Consider the following 18,177-nt stretch of genomic DNA (forward strand, 5'->3'; position numbering starts at 1 on the left):
TTTCACACATATCCTTATCTGCTCTGTCATCAATATTTGAATCAACAATATTCTTCATTTTGTTTCTAATTTCAGCTGCAAATGATTCGTTAAAATGAATATCTGGCATTTCAGTACCTAAAATTTTAAAATGCTGGCGCCACGCGTCACGAATCAAATCAGAGTCCCGTACTATTTGTCCTTCCACTTTTAGTTCAGAAATATATTGTCTCTGACCCTTCTTATGAAGTCTTACTATTCTGTAGAATTTCTCTACATCCAGTTCTGCAGTTTTTCCAGCTCATTGAATTGTTCCTGTTCGTATTAGTCTTTTGCCTTGTTTAATTGGTTTCTGAATTTTCTTTTCGCATTTTTATATTCTGCATAAATTTTTAATTGTGTACCACGTGGCCGTTCTTCTTTTATGCATAACGCTCGTTTTCCTCTCATCTCTTTATGTAGTTCAGCCACATTAATAAATTTCCAGTAAGGTTTTAAGTTTGGCAGGAAGGTTTTCTTTGGAAGAAGTTTGTCAGCTGTATTGTGTAAAACAGTCGCAACAGTAACTAGGGCGTTTTGTACATCTAAAATGTTGTGTAAAAATAGCTCCACTGAGTTTAAGTGCTCGTTGGTTTCACTTTTGTACCGCTCCTGCTGTTCTGAAGAAGCTTTGCGCCAATTGATTGTAACTGGATATCTGGAAAATGTTGATTCCAGGAGTTCGTCTGGAACTAACAACTCTGCTCGTGCAGGTAAATGATCAGATAGTTTGAGATGATGGTCATCTTCAATATTGGCACTACGGACTAAATCTATTTTGGAGGAGGGAATCAAAATGTAGTTAATCAAGGACGAGTATTTGCCGTCTGATGAGCAATATGTATAACCTGGTATTCCAGAAGGGAAAATATCACATGTTGACATTAGATGCCTATTTTTAAGAAAGGATTGAAGTATGTAACCTTTACCATTTGTACTTTTTGAAATCACTTTTTTGTGTAGCTCCGCATTAAAGTCACCGCAGATAATCACTAAACCTTTTTGACTATATTCATCATAAAGGCATTCCACAGTTTCCATTATTTCTTTATGATCATCTAATGAGGCGTTTGTGGAAAGAAACCACACACAGAACAAAAACAATCTGATAGCGCGCAGGCTAATTTCAACTGCAATAACTCTGTCGTTCCCGATGTTATTCATAGGACGAACCGGTAATGATTTCCGATAGAAAATTGCAGTTCCTCCAAATCCAGAGGGACGCTTTCTTTCCTATGGACATGTATCAATTATGTTATCCGGTCTCGAAAAAGCAGTAAATGTCCTGTCAATGCTTTGAAAAAATTGCAGTTACTCTGGATATAGCCAATGCTCTTGTATGCATACAATATCTACCGTAGGAAGTAATGAACAGAGATAAGGCGTTCCTGTCATAATGCCCTTCGCATTCCAAGTCATTATGTTTAGAGTAGTCATTCAATAAGTAAACAAAAGCTTTTCCACATGCAATTTAGAGATACGGGATCATTTATCTCTCATACCATTCTCTGGCTATACAAATTCCGGCCAAAATCCATGCTGTAAAGATTTGGTAAGCAGATTTTCCGGAATAGTGACACAAACGGTATAAGTTTCTCCATTCCTATTTGACCACTTTTTAAGAATCCTAATATTTGTGATCTTTACTCCTCGATTGTATGCATGTCTGTGTATTACATGATTTAGCTCTTCTGGGCCATAGTCTGCTTTAATTCGAGATAACAACAAAGATTTTGTTTTCAAACTCCTCTTCATTCCACTGAATGGCATAGTACTGATTCGTACCTGGATTGGTTTCGAATTATTATTATTCACATCATTCATGTCATTGTTTGTCAGTGGAGAATTTCTAGCATCCGATAATTGATTCTGATTAGTGTGATTAGAGTGATTTTCCTTCTCAACAATTTTCTTTTCAAATGTTCTTCCTTTACCTGCTTCACATGTTACAGCAGGTGATGTAGTGTTAGGGGTTTGTGCTACTTGAGATTGCATCAAACCTTCAGTACGAATCTTGTATGTTGGTAGCCTAAGCCGGTACTTTTATATTCTTGTTGATCTGACATAATCCTATTTCGGGATTCTAGATGATGGCTATCAATTACACTTGTATTCGGAGCTGTATTTGGTGTACCAGATGTATTTGAAGATGGGCAAGAAGATCTGGTCATATTTGCATAGGAGCAAGACAGCTGTATAAAGTTTGTAAGTTGGAGCTGAATTCCACGCATCTGTGCACTTACTGTCTCAATTTGTTTCGCGTTTACAACTTGTAGCTTTTCGATTATCATTGCCTGGCTCTTTATTACGTCTGCCATTGCATGTAGGTCAGATTCCAAACGCAATTCCGACTCTCTTGCCTTGTCAATGCTCGATTCGAGTCTTTTAATTTTCTCATCCTTACTTTGTATCATCCCATCCAAACGAACGATGTCCTTCCTCATTCTCTTCATTTCTTCCATAATAATTGCACAATTGACATGTAGTTCATCTTTCACAAATTGTTTCAGATCAATAAATTTTTCATATTGCAATATGGGAATGATGGTTTCAACTCTCTCCAGTTGACTATTAATTCCACAATCACTGATTGATATATTACCTCTAACGGATCCGTGTCACTCGACTGAACAATTTCTTGACTAGTTTCTTGCAGACTCTTTAAGCAACTGAAACTGTCTGTTCTACTCTGCTTTCCTTTTCCATATCTGGACATACATGCCTTTACTTCGCTAGTGTTACCATCTCCCTCTAGAAAATGAAATATTGCATATATGTCGTCTGCTATTTTGTCCTTCACCGGAGCACTACCAGAACGCGATGTCCTCTCCACCAGTCGACCAGAAGGATAACTTGGATAGCTGAGCCTACCAATATCATGCAAAGAACTAAGAATATGACGAAGGGAAGTTACGTCAAGACTACTCGATAACTCTCGCTTGGATAACTGTTTGTCCAATTTGCCATATTTTTCTCTTATTTCTGCAAGAATACAGCGTTCTAATTGAGAAGCGCACGGTAAATCACTATCAGAATCTTGGGTATCCTGAGTATACTGGGTATCATTGGTATCCATTTTGTCACTATATTCATTTATCAGGCCTAATTTGCAGGAAATTAGAATAATATATACAATGTATGTATGTAGGTATGTATGTATGTATGTATGTATGTATGTATCGATGAAATAATATATCAATCTACCTACCTACATAATCTAATCTAACTAATCTAAAATAATCTTTTTGAGAGATATTGCAATCGGCGCTCCTTACGAGGATCAGGGTGTGGGTGCTGTCTACATCTACAACGGATACACCGGTGGATTATGGAGCAAATTTACGCAGAGAATTAGTGGAAAGGCGGTAAAGTCTGGGCTTATGGGTTTTGGGATCTCCTTTTCAAGGGCAATTGACACCAATGACGACAAAGAGAATGGTGAGGTTTTAAACATAGCTTATACAACTTCAGTTCCTAAAATTATCATTTCTTGTCTTGTGAGAAGAGGTGTCAATTCAAATACTGAGAGGTATATCTAGAATGGATTCCCTAGCAACAGCGTGGCTTGAATTTTGACCATGTTTCCAACCTATTTTCAGTTTCTCAGAAAGACAGAGACACGTGGCATCAAGTTTGGGAGGACTGTTCCAATGGATATGCTCGTGGACAGTTCTGTCCGAGATGACCATCCTAATAGTAATGTGACTTCATAGGAAACCAGGTGCAAACCCTATTATCGACTATTTCTTCAGAACGGCTTAGCCAGCCTTCATCAATTTGACAGGAACGTCTAATTGGTCATGCTTTTCCTTAAATGAGGATGCAACCACTTGCATCATGGCAACAGGGTCTTTCGAGTTTGAACAACCGGTCCCCTGACCTATTTCGTACAAATTTGACTGGAACCAATCTTGATTGTAAATCTTGGCCAGTGACAGCTACATGAATACGAGTACTTTTTGTTAACTGTCTTCTCGTGGTAATGTCGATAACGAAAACCACTCAACTGATCGTGTACGTATTAATATCTGATCTTCAAGTGTCACAGGTAAGCGTGCATATTTATTTATTTAGTGTCATGTTTCATCCCTTGCATAGGGAGACCGATAGGTAGAAACTGTGAGATGTTGATAATCCATGCGTACGATCATGCTTGGTTGTGTGATCTGATAGTCCATGCGTACGATCATGCTTGGTTGTGTGATTCGATAGTCCATGCGTACGATTATGATTGGTTGTGTGATCCGATAGTAATCTTGATGGTCCATGCGTACGATCATGCTTGGTTGTGTGATCTGATAGTCCATGCGTACGATTATGCTTGGTTGTGTGATCTGATAGTCCATGCGTACGATCATGCTTGGTTGTGTGACCTGATAGTGATCCGATAGTCCATGCGTACGATTATGCTTGGTTGTGTGATCCGATAGTCCATGCGTACGATCATGCTTGGTTGTGTGATCCGATAGCCCTTGCGTACGATTATCCTTTGGTAGTGTGATCCGATAGTCCATGCGTGCGATCATGCTTGGTTGTGTGATCCGATAGTCCATGCGTACGATCATGCTTGGTTATGTGATCTGATAGTGATCTGATAGTCCATGCGTACGATTATGCTTGATTGTGTGATCCGATGGTCCATGCTTACGATCATGCTTGGTTGTGTGATCCGATAGCCCATGCGTACGAGCATGCTTGGTTGTGTGATCCTATAGTCCATGCGTGCGATCATGCTTGGTTGTGTGATCTGATAGTGATCTGATAGTCCATGCGTACGATCATGCTTGGTTGTGTGATCTGATAGTCCATGCGTACGATCATGCTTGGTTGTGTGATCTGATGGTCCGTGCGTACGATTATACTTGGTTAAGCATGCTTTAATGTACAAGTTTGTTTGATAAAATAGTGGATTCAAAACTTATTATGCGATCAATAAAGTAAGTCAAATCATTGTTCTTTGTTCGATTCTATCTTCAGATGTTGCAGTTGGAGCCTTTCTTTCCGGTCACGTGGTCCTACTACAAAGCCGGCCCGTCATCCAACTTAACGGAGAAATTCAGCTGGATTCTAACAAAATTACCACAGTCCTTAACCTTCCAAGTCTGAAAAATTATACCGTGAACTCAAACAAGTCATATCCATATTTTGAATTTGAAATTAAGTTTAAATTTTCAGGGTCAACAGTTATCCAGAAAATAGGTATGTTTCATATACATTTGCGAAAAGTTAGGAATATTATATTTATTAATACTATTCTACGAAAACTGGTAAATGTGACCGATATACTTCATCATTAGGCATAAGTGTTTTACCATTGTTTTTGGCAATTATTTAGCTGCACCAGGGCCGCGTTCGTTGAGAACAGTGTTAAGTGGTGAACTCTGCTCAATGGGGCAATCTGGGCTGTAGCTAACTGGAAAGTGAAATAACTCGTAGCGGGCTAATCATTCAATATATGCTTCGCTCACAGAAGAGTTTGCTTAGGAATATACTTGTACGATTATATGCATGGCTTTGATGAAAGATGTCCTGACGTAGAACTGTGTCAGCATACAATTTCGGTTCTTTTTTTTTTTTGGCACTATCGTTTCACTATTGGGTTTTGCCTCTTGTCTAAAACGTGAAATAACGCAGTGTAAATGTACCGGCATTGTTTTAGAAAATTTAGTTGACTCGTGATTTATTCCGCCATATCCTAAAGAACAGGCTTTTTTTTCCTTTTTTTACAATATAACCGTTATTGAGAATCGTTCTCGAAACTCTGATATCAAATTTTTATCATACTATTGAATCAATTTTTAAATGTAACTACTTTATTTCCACGGAATATTCCCGGATATGTTAAAAACGTTCTTTTCAACGAAACTATGATTTACAACACCTGCGCTGAGTAACATGATACTCTAGACCTTTGGGTATAACTGTAGATATTTATGGTTATGGTGACCTGAAGAATAATATCCGTACATAAGTATTGTTTGTTTCTTTAGTACTGAATGTAACAGCTCGTGTAGACACTTTGAAAGAGCAACAAAGATTTTCATTCTTACAAAACAACAAGGAGACTTTGGAAGCTACCTTCAGCCTTTCTATTGAACAGGGAACAACAGCCCGCACACCTGAAGTAAAGGTGTTGGTAAAGGTAATCTATTTTTTCTGTAATGTGCAGTTTTAACGAGCTGTAAATTGACTTCAGATATTGCTAAAGCATCACTAAGACCTATATGCGTTTCAACTCACCTCTACGAAGTCCGTAGATCGCTCTCACATATATATTTCACGCTTTATTCACATGGGTAAACATTTTGTGCATCAAGGTCATTTCTCAAGTTATGTGCATTGTTGAATCATCCAACTACATAATTATATGTATCTCTAGTGGAACCACGCTCTTTCCACAAAAGATGATCACTATGACTAAACATATATATATATATATATATATATATATATATATATATATATATATATAGAGAGAGAGAGAGAGAGAGAGAGAGAGAGAGAGAGAGAGAGAGAGAGAGAGAGAGAGATGCATTGTTTCCTGTCACAAAGATAGGTCACAATGAACTATTTTTCATGTTTCTTCGACTTTCATTAAATTTGGTGTCTTAAATTTTATTGGTCAAGCTCAATTGTTACAGGGCTATGGTCTGAAATTAAATAAAAGAAAAGACCAAAATCGAACAAGTCTTGCAAAGTTCAAAATATAATTTTCATTTCCTAAAATATAAAGAGAAAAATTAACAATAACATTCCAAAACTTAGTCTGAACGTTCTATCACAGATCCAAATGTACTGATCATTCCGAATGCGTTCCAGTGGCATTCCAAATGAAGTTCAATTTATTGTGCTGATGTACCGTTTGGCTTGATGTATCAAAATGATATAATCAAAAATGTCTTGAAATTAATTCATATTAGTTATAAAATAGTTACTAAACTCTTAGCACTTTGTCATTCCAATGAATATATTAAAATAAATTAAATCCTCTCACATTAATTGAACACTACTACATGACTCCGTTAAGACTGGACTTTTTGCAAGGAATAAATAATTTTCAGTAAAACATCCCTTATATAAAAAATTAAGGCCTAATTACAGAAACCGGTCTAGAGTGCAATATTCATTCCGAGTCTATCGTTGTCAACAAGGTCGCGTTCTTTAACAGCTAACCAATTAGGAATGATTTCAGCCTGGTTTTCCAAGAAAAAATAAACCTGACCTGAACTCAAATTACATCAAATTTGTCAAAAAGACTTCTTCTGTTATTTCCGTAGTCATAAAGACCACATAAACATGTTTACTCCAGTTAAAAGTTCATCCCACTATCTGGAAACTGTAAAATGTGTTTAAAAATGACTCGCACAATCTATAGTAAAAAAAATTAACACGCGTAATATAAATATGCATAACACTATTCGTGAGAACATCATCAAAATTGACGATTGTATCCATCTTCATTAGTACAACATCCTTACCACAAACGAATGTCACTTTGACCTACATATATTTTTTGTACTATCTTCTGGCACGTTTTAACATTCAGCTCATCGTTAAACGAGTATCTGATTTAAATCAGATCTCCACAGTTATGCATGGAGATCTGATTATCACCGATTAGAGGTCCTGTTCATTTGTCAAAGCTTTCAAATTGCTGAAGTGACATACGTTACTAACGATAACTCTCCCTAACGAGATGTCCGAATTTTTTATCAGATAGTCTACGAAACAACGCTGACAGGAAATTCCAAAGCATTCACTTTTATCCGTGTCTGTCATATCTACAACTGGGTCTGATTTTAATCGGATTGAAAAAATAACTGGTGCTTAGTTCTTATATATACTGTTCTACCACGATTAAGAAAATTTGGAGAGGAGACATGTCTTGGTGAGTAAACATCTTATGTTAAAAAGTAGGTCACTGTAACCCGTTATCCATGCTTTACTGACTCTGGTTACATCTCAAGCACTGTTCATACAGAATTACACTTACAACAGAAGAATGTGATTGTGACCTGTATTTAACAATTTAGTTAAGTTCATGCATTTATTTCATGAACACATTGATGTTTTATAATTTTATTATACTCGTATACCATGTATCATGAAACTTGGCTAAAGGATGCGTCTTGATGAGTACTACACTCTCGTCTTAAAAAAAGATGACTGTGACCCTTATTTCACATTTTACTGACTTTGTTTCAATATGATGCTTTTACTTCTCATGCTTTCATCATTAAATTAGATGTTGCATACATCTCTCTTAGTACTCAAGTTACACCTATACTGACAAGGGCCAATGTGACGTTTGTTTCCTAGTTTACTGGTTAGGTCAAACTTTTTCGTTCATTTACCTTATGACCATGTGCGTTTATTTGACATGTTATATGCATACTATCCTGTCTAGAATGATGAAGCTTGGTGGGTGGATGCATCTGAACAATTAATTTCTACATCATTTTTGCCAAATGAGGTCTCTACTTTATTTATGCCTCGGAGACTTTATTCAAAATGTGTGGTAACAGTTCATTTATTGCATTCTATTTATCCTTTATTAATATAACATGATGCTTGGATGCATCTGTTACTAGCACACACCTAAAACCAACAGTCATTGCCCACGCACATTTTAAGCCGTACTAATATGGGTTTAGTATTTATGCTAATAATTACAATTATATTGATTAATCCTTCCTAAACCTATACACGTTCTAGTCTGTTTAGAAATTTTTTATGACCGAGAAAGTAAAAGTGGGAATGTTTATTCAACGGTAAACTTTTCCCAATTAATAAATATACGTTATATATTGTGATATGTCACTCTCAACAGGTTAACTCTCAGATCCTGACCTACTAAGAGTAAGACTGAAACGACACATAAATAAAACAAAAGTTAACACAAATCAATTTAAATAGCACATTCACATTACACATAATATGATACTATCACAGTCGTTACTAACATGGTAAAGGATCAACAAACACAGGTGTGCTAAGTTGTGATTGACATTCACATTTTTATAAACGAAAGCGTGGTCGCCATTTTGTTATAGTGAGTCTTAAAAGTCTGCGTGCGTAATTGACAAATTCATTTAAAATTATGGATAACATTTAAAATTATGTGCACCACAAGAATTCCAGCCATTCAGTAGTAGTTGCTGATAATTTCCTAAGAAATAGGCTTGGTATGTTCGGGAGGTAATTATATGTGTATGCAAGAGAATAGCTTAGCTTAAAACTGGCGACACCTGGTGCTGGCAAGGAAAGGTATTGGGCAAGAACTATTGCCGTTTGTCTATGTGAAATCGACAGGAAAAGACAATTTTAGTACGGCTGCATTCAAAAGGTAGCGGGCTTAGATCCTAACGTTAATGGGATCGGGTAAGTATTCCCGAAGAAACGTAATTTACTTAAAGAATACGGTTTTAGTGTGAAACCTAAACTATAATGGTTATGCGGGAACTTATTGATGCACGCACAAGATGTATACTGCTTGATGTCACTACTAGGTTATATGAAGCCCCTGACTTTTCATGCAGTATAATTTTACTTCTAGGGGTTGACAATGATGACGTGTTCAAGCACATGGCGTTTTAAAATATTTTTTTTTAGCATTTCTGTAGTAAAACAAAAATGAAACTCTGGATTGATTGTATGAGCTCATTATAGTACCTCTACTTTTATATCCTAGAACAAATGTTCTTTTGAAGCGTTCAATGATAACCTAGAACAAATATTCTTTTTTAGCGTTCAATGTTTTTACGTGCTGTTGCAGTAAACAGGTTGGTAGGGATGTGGGTGGGTGCAAAGGTTACTAAGTAGGTAGGTAAATGAACTGACAGTATGTCAGCACCATATTTGAAATACAGCACCAATTAAAGGATTAAATTCTAAAAAATATTAAGAGTTAAAAATACAACTATAAAAGACCTTAGTCTGATTTTTAATTTTTGGGCATTTTGTGTACATTGTCTGCTGGAGACATACGTAGATTACATTTCACACATTGCAGTATTTACCTGTCCGCAAACCCTTAAAACCCCTAAGACTAGCATCATTGTATATGGACTGTCCTTATAGCATGTACTTACCTACAGAATATATCTAATTACTAAACGAAAGGAAGATAAACACTGGTATGCCTTAACTGCCCAAATTTGGCCGTACAGTCCTGTGATTAGTATATGCAGTTACAGGAGAGGTGTAAAATTGTCATCATGTTATCAACAAGTATTGTGTTTTTGAACTCTCAGTGCCATTCTCCAAGTAGCCATTTTATCCCTGCCGATTGTTATATCACTCTTCTGGTAGTTGTGAGAACGCGGAAAAGTATCAACTGCCTTTCATATTTGAATGACGCTCTTCGCGTTTTGCATAGGGTTAGATTTGTAAAGATAAAGAATTGTCCCGGTTTTCCTCACTGGCTATACTAGCTATTTATGTTTAAAAACAGTATATCTTAGTACTGTTAAAAGCACTTCTAATTCCATTTATTTTGGTGTATGATTGATGGGTGTAATATGTAGTATATAGTATGAAGCTTGGCTTTACTTCATATAGCAACTTCCTAAAAACTGCTAGCTCTGCTTGATCATTACACTTCCCGGAATTCTGAGATAAATTGTCAAAATAGGAGCCAATAACTTTTTTACATTTTATGTATTTGGTAACTGATTCATTGCACTTTCAGTGGCTGATATTGTCTAGTCTGGCGAAATTGGTTCATCTATTTTAATAAGTGTTATATATTGTGTACTTTGTAACAATTCAGGCAGAGTTTGAAAGCCATCATTTTGGTTAGATTTATGCTTAGATCTTATACTATTTCAACAAGCTCAATACCCAAAGAAATTTCAGCCACAATACTTTAATGTAACATTGATATATGAAAATATTCTCTCCACTGTACTTGTTACAAATCGAAAGAACTTCACCTGACACATGCCACTCTCGCAAAGTTCATAATATATATAGAGAGAGCTGAGTACAGAAATTATGTTATTTTTCCCTAACGTAGTCCTACTGCTTCTTATAAGCGGAAGTTTAGGGGTAAGTTTGCAGACAAGTCGGTTTATGAAAGTAAGGTCAGTATTGCTCGGATGATGTAATTGACTAACCAATCGGGAGACAGAGATTTTACTAGCTATCGGCCTAAGATATTGACTTGCCAGACGAGTACCAGCGGAAAATGTTTTGGATGTGTATAATCATACCATTTCTATCTTAGTCACTGGCATTCACATTACAAAACAGAACAGTGCTTTTTGCATTATATCATTGTCTTAAATTATATTTGTGTACTTAGGCACAAGCTATTCTCCGTTTGTAAAATTTGATCTAAGAGATTGTGTCTAATTTGATAGCTTAGAACATTTCATGAGTTTCTATACCTAACGTTTAATATTTTTGTACCCATGTGTTTAACTCCATTGTGACCATTCCTTTGCAGTATTGATAAACTTTATATGTTTACAGGTTTTTAGCAAATGTTTCCTTTCAGTTATGCTTTGTCTTATAAATGCGTTTACCTTTTATTTTTTCAGTCTACATCTGACCTTGTAACTAAAATCCGGTTCCACACAGAATATGAACTTGTCAATTTTGAATTATTTAAACTTCCGCAACGAACATTGCAGCCCGTATTAAATCTTTTTGATGGTTCTCAAGCGAAAGACTCCATCAAGACAATCACAAAAGAGGTACAGCTCGTACAGATAATTTTAATGGAAAGTTTCATACCACACAGCCTTCACATCCATCTCTGATATATCGTATTCGTCACAATATAGCACCTTACCTAACACCGTAGTATCGTTGAATGTAAGTTTGGATGAATATTACATCATACAGGTGTTTAGGACTCGAGAAAACTATGCTATACGCTGGATATCACGATGATATCGTTGAATAAATCATAAATCAACCCGTTTTGATATGCCGCTCAATTTTTATTTAGCACAGTTTTAAAAAGCGTCACTATGTAGTTAAACAGGAAAAATTAAAAGGAACTGATATTATCAAATCGTCCCTCCACTACTCTGTTGTATTCCGCTGTATTTATAACGCCACTCCGTGCCTCTATTTTTCCTGAAAAATATTCGCAGAAACATTTATTATTATATTCATTATGGTCTGGATGAGATTTCAAAGAGCATCAATATGGGCATGTATTGCATAACCAAGGCTAGGTCAAAAGCGATAGAAGAAATTAGACTAACAAGGTCCTGAAATGCTGAACTTGTGGTCAAACAATTTTTAATGAGATCACGATCACTTTTATTAGCGTCAAAACGTCACGTCAAAATAGTCGCTCGTCACGCCCTGGTACAACATTTAGAAAAGAGACATATCAGAGTGATAGGGTAGCGCTAAATCCTTAACACTATGTTAAATAATATAATCACAAATATAGGTTGAAATTACATTTATAAAATCTTTTTCAGTTAGTTCTATAATTTGTTATCCGATGAGCAATCGTGTACAATTTTTATGTTCATGCAAGCACTACTATTATATTTCACATGTCAGAAGCGCTCAAGACGTCCATCAAAAAACTTTCAAAAAGGAATTCTTCGCTGCATTTGACCATAATGATATTTGTGATAGCCAACAAGTTTAATATCACAACACGCTAAAGATTAAAAGAAGTTTAGGGGTTCTTTTCATATGGAAAAGCACTTATAATACATTATATGATACCTTAGAGGTAAAACGACTCTACGAAAATATCACGGACTCTGTTCTTCATATCAATCCAGCATATTTGCTGCAGAATGTTCTGAATGAGACAACATATTTTTCCTGGTTTGCTTTGTGGATTTTAACGTCATTTTTGCAATATATTTTGTGGAGGAATGACCTTAGAAAACACCGGAATGAACGACCAAACCTTGGGAAGCTACTGTCAAGCCTTATCACATGCCCACATTAACCAAGCCGAGACTCGAACTCGCGTGACGTGGGATGTCAGTGTTCTGTAAAGTCTTTAGGCCACTTGGCCACCAGGGACCCTACATTTTTTCTTTAAAATGGTTGATAACATTTGGAATATTTTCTCAATGAAACAAAATTTAGAACAAAAATGTATACAGCTGAAATGGGATTAACTTTATCTGTTTGTTATTTGGGGGAAGGAGACTAAATCTTCTCCAGATAAGTTAGCAGTGAGTGCAAATTTAAGGTTCCTTGAACTTAAAACTCACGGACCACCTAGCAGATTTATTTGAAGGTCGTACCATTTTGTAAATTGCGATATATACAAATAATTCAGAGATAATATACATCCAGTTTACCCATTTTAGGATTGTTTTTTGATCCCTTATGTACCTCGTGCGTGCAGATTCTCTCTGTCATATAAATGTACAGATGTTATCTTGGCCTGTATGTTCACTATTTGCTTTCTGGATATAAAATATTTATTCACCTGTCGAAAAGCTTGTTTACCTCGAAAGGCCGGAAAACTATTTTATCTTATCGCTATTATCAATTTTATACAAATTTTGTATATATATATATATATATATATATATATATATATATATATATATATATATATATATATATATATATACACATACATACATACATACATACATACCTAGGTGCGTGGGGGGAGGGCGGATATATCCACATGTGAAAACGTATCAAATAATTGGAGTGGCCGTTTCTGTTAGTATTTTATCTACTCCTTAATGAGAGCAAAATTGATAAAAACGTGAGTAAAAGCTGAAACAAGAACACAGTTATACAAAATCCTGCACGGCATGTGGCTTTGGGGATATTCAGGTGATTTCTATTGATGCAACATCTAACTCTCTAATTGTAAATCCGTATGGCAGGCTGGCGTATGAGATGAAAATATCTGTCTTATGGTTGAAACGTTCACCGGTCCCATATTGTCGCAAAACTACTTTGTTTATTTAATTTGTATGATTTTCCCCAAGTCTGCCGAGTGTGTTAAATTTAACGCGCAAAAAGGCATGGTTGTATATATAGTTCGTCTAACAAGTCGATGAGGACCGGTTTAGTCATCTAGTGTTATAGCGGGAACAAATGGTCTATGGGAGCGTATGTGGCCGATGAGGCCGATGTGCGTCCTGAATGTTTTGTGGCATTGAGGACATGAGATGGTAGCAACGCTGATGGTGGGTTTCGTGGCTCGGGGTTTCTTGGCTTCCCTCCGTTGTTCTGCCGCGGCTGTCATGTTGGCCTTGCAAGCTGCAGCAATTTTAGTGATGGACGAGCCCCAGACGAAGCTGTCCTGGGCAGTCTGCTCATACTTTCATAGCTAATGCCAAAGTTCTTCAATGACGTCTTCAGCCTGTCATTATATCGTTTTATTTCCTTTGTTCGTTTACCTTGTTCAAGCTCACCATCAAAGAGTTGTTTCGGAAGCCGGTGGTCTGGCATGCGAGCTGCATGGCCTGCCCATCGCAACTGTGATTGCATCAAGATGGTGTAGATACTGAGCAGGCTTGCTTGGGCAAGGACCTCAGTAGAAATAGATGGGGCATAAACACCCTTTCCTGGTCAAAAAGGCAACAAAGATTTATTTTTTAAAAATAGTTCTTATGACATGTTGAACCAAGATGATGCACATACACAGACACACAAACGCACACACCCACATATATTTTTCTGTCGGCCTTTCGTTGGAATGGTCACCAAACAAGACAATGAGTTACAGAATTAGGAATATTCAACGTCAGATATGTGATACGTAGCTAATATACATGATGAAATATTACAGATCGAATATGTAGCGGAGAAAAGTATTTGTGACAATGGGTGATATTCTCGGTTGTATTCACATAACTGGAAATAATTTAAAGTATTGGTGCATGTTTTGTGTTCTCATCTTACATTTATTTTTTCAGATTGAATTCCAGAAGGATTGTCCCAACAATGATTGCAATACAGACTTGCATTTGTCAGTGAAAGAGGATCTAGCAAATGTTTCTGAATTGTTCATCGATGAATTGGAATTTCTAAAGTTGAATGTATCAATTACAAAGACAGGTGATCCAGCCTATGGCACCGGCTTAACTATAATCTTCCCTAAATCCTTCAAATACAAAAATGTAGAAAAGATCGAAGGAGATACAGATATCCAATGCAGTTTTCAGATTGATGAATCAAAGGCAAGGGCAGGAGGTGCACTCAGAGTCCGATCAACAAAGAACGAAACAGTTCTTGTCTGTAGCTATGGCAACCCGATGCGACAAGATGGTGGTGTGAAGTTTCAGGTTGTTTTTGTGCCATCCGTCTACACCGAGACTCGCTTTCAGTTTTATTTCAACGCCACAACGCAAAGCAATGAGAAGGAATGGAAAGACAACAGCGGCATGGTTGATTTGGAAGGCAAAAGGAAGGTGGTTACGGCTTTTAATGGGTAAGATGACTGGCTTCCTAACGTATACTTAAAAAAAGTGATGCACCTACCCTCAATAAAGAGTAAGCAAACTAGATTTTCTCTATAAACATATCAGACACACTAGCATATGTATGTTGGACACAAAACATTTCTTTTCCATTGATCATGGAACTCGGTTGCTTCTAAATTATTGTGGAAACACCAAATAGCAGAATCTTGCATATAAACAAATAGGTGTATAAAAAGTGAAAATTTCTTGGTGACCCATTCATGCGCATATTTCTCTGTGCATTCGTGGGTATAAATCCTATAATAGGACACGAAAATTGTATCTAATTAGAATTAATCATATTATTGTCGCTGCTACTCATGTGAACGTTGATTTGTCTTTTTATATGACTTCCTCAAAATATATGCTTATCATTTTATGATTAGGTGTGGCTCATTAAATTCACTTTCTCTTTTCTCTTCACGCAGACTCTCAAGGCCAAATTCTGTATCGATGCGTGCTGGACGAGATACCTACGAGGTGAAGCATATCTTTGATTTGCTTAATCAAGGTCCAAGTCCCTTGCCAGCGGCCGTTATGTACCTGAAATATCCCTACGTGGCGATGAATGGAAACTTCTACCTCCGATTACTGGGAAACCCTGATGTAAGCAGCATACCTTTGAACTAGTAAATTAAAATCACCATATATGTACCTGTCTTTCTGCGTAGATGTCTATTCTGTCTGTGTACGCACTTTTTAAGAAACTTGCTGACTGGTTCTCATACATGTAATAGCAACTGTTTTATGTCCATGCAGGTTTTCATTGTTTATTTTCGGCATTGCTTGGTTGCTTTTAGTTACATTTTGTCAGAATTAGTATTTATTTATAACTATAAGGTAAGGTACTCATGTTGATTATGCTGTATGGTCTATTATGGAGTAATTTGGTTTTGGTACGATGAGTAACTCTTTGGTCTGAATTGAATAATTTATTCTACGGCAACAACTTTTCTCATTTTATCTAATCTAAGTCATTTTTTCTCTTAAATTTTCCAGGTACTTTCGAAACGCACTATCATTCATTAATTTGAAAAGATCCTTCTCAAACTAATTTTTGTTTTGTTTTCAAACTTTTATATTCAATTCAGTATATCGTTCCATCCATGCTTTTTAGCTAAACCCTGATACTCTACGAATTTGTGCTAATTGTAGTCCCAAATACCTTAACCATAATGCCTTAAACACATTTGCCCAAAATTTTCAAAACATGTCTGCCAATATCTGTATGTTTCTTTGCAAATATATATAATGTTATGCTCCCACATTTTTCAAATTAAAAACAAGATTAATAATAATGATTTCATTCGGTTTCAGTTTACAAGGTTATTCATCCTTGCTCAAACAGTCTTTAAGATTGTTCATCTTATTATTTTTATATTTTTTTCATTAATTTGAAAATTATTAATAGGGGCTAATTTTATTGTTCTTGCTTAAAAAGGGAGCGTTCCCTTTTTGATAGCGTCTTTGCCTTGATCCTGGAAGTGTGAAACCTCTTCCACCAAATCTTTCCCCAGTCAAATTAGGTCAAAGACTACCAGTGGCAATTGACAGAGCAAATGAATTATGTTACCTTATGTCAATAATTAAAGCTACGTTTGAAAATTCTTATGTAGACTATGGCTCCAAATCTTTACTTTCATCTTTCTTTTAAATTTTTTTTTAGTTAACAAACGTCTATCTAATACATTTGACTGGTTTGCTTCAAGTCTAATTGATTAGTTTTTCTGCGCGTACATACGTACACACACATATCCAGTATATATTGAGTACAAATTAAAGAATCTCTAGTCTCTGTGATAATGTTCTTTATTCATATTTATAAAAATGTGTTAATATTTTCATTCTCTGTAGAGAATGTCTGCAATGTGGCAGCTTATAGTGATGTCTAGCACTGGGGCATCATGCCGCAGACATGTAGCATGATGCATGATGTCCCACCCAGTCACATTATCCTGATACCAGGCCGGCCAGTCCTAACACTAACCTTTTAATGCTGAGCGCCATGCGAGGCAGCTGTTAGTACCATTTTGTTGTTGTAAGTCTTTGGTATGACTGGGCCGGTTATCGAACCCATGACCTCCCGCATCCGAGGTGGACGCTCTAACCACTGGGCCACTGGAGCGGTTAAAGGAAACAATACTTCCAAAACTAGTTTCCATGTACCATGCAATAACTGATTGCCTTCCATCAGGATATTTATTTTTAATTTGGGTTTAAAAAATCTTCACAAAAGCCAGCCTTAGAATACTCTATATTTATGTCATAACGTTATTTCTAAAGAATAACATTTTGTTCGCGTGTTAGACCTTTTATGATCCATGTAAAAATATTCTGGAACCTGATCGTGTTAGTAACAAAATAAACTGAGGTTTTCGTTATAGCTAATTCACAGTTTGTACACGTATCCTATCTTATATATATGAAGGAAGATATATTTATAAAATCTTTCCCTTATATTTTATATCGTAGCAGGAGTTAATGTTTCTATGTTGTTAATAATAACTGATATTCATGATTATTAATTATTGTACATGTTTTGCAAGTCTTCAACAATTTCAAATAACATATTATTTTCAGATATGGTTGCAACTGGACTATTTCTTAATTGATCATCAACGCATTAGTTACTAGCACAACCAGAATCACCAGCAGGATTCTTAAGCTGTAATGAGACATTATTGCCCATCTATAAACTCTCTTTAGATCACCAATTTTTTAACATAAGTGTCTTGAT

At 36.1% G+C, this 18,177-nt stretch overlaps 1 protein-coding gene across 2 annotated transcripts in view; it reads left to right on the forward strand.

Moving 5' to 3' along the window:
* LOC149776200 (integrin alpha-4-like) overlaps window positions 1-18,177 on the forward strand; it is a 132,442-nt gene that overhangs the window by 91,568 nt on the left and 22,697 nt on the right. For both annotated transcript variants that reach the window (XM_089942529.1, XM_089942528.1), the window contains exons 11-16: window positions 3,271-3,456; window positions 4,996-5,217; window positions 6,009-6,160; window positions 11,562-11,717; window positions 14,895-15,409; window positions 15,869-16,046. In XM_089942529.1, coding sequence (XP_089798655.1) covers window positions 3,271-3,456; window positions 4,996-5,217; window positions 6,009-6,160; window positions 11,562-11,717; window positions 14,895-15,409; window positions 15,869-16,046 — 1,409 coding nt within the window. The remainder of the gene's footprint in view (window positions 1-3,270; window positions 3,457-4,995; window positions 5,218-6,008; window positions 6,161-11,561; window positions 11,718-14,894; window positions 15,410-15,868; window positions 16,047-18,177) is intronic.

This window comes from Sinohyriopsis cumingii, chromosome 18 (assembly GCF_028554795.1).
Source record: "Sinohyriopsis cumingii isolate HCF-2022 chromosome 18, ASM2855479v2, whole genome shotgun sequence".
NCBI lineage: Eukaryota > Metazoa > Mollusca > Bivalvia > Unionida > Unionidae > Sinohyriopsis > Sinohyriopsis cumingii.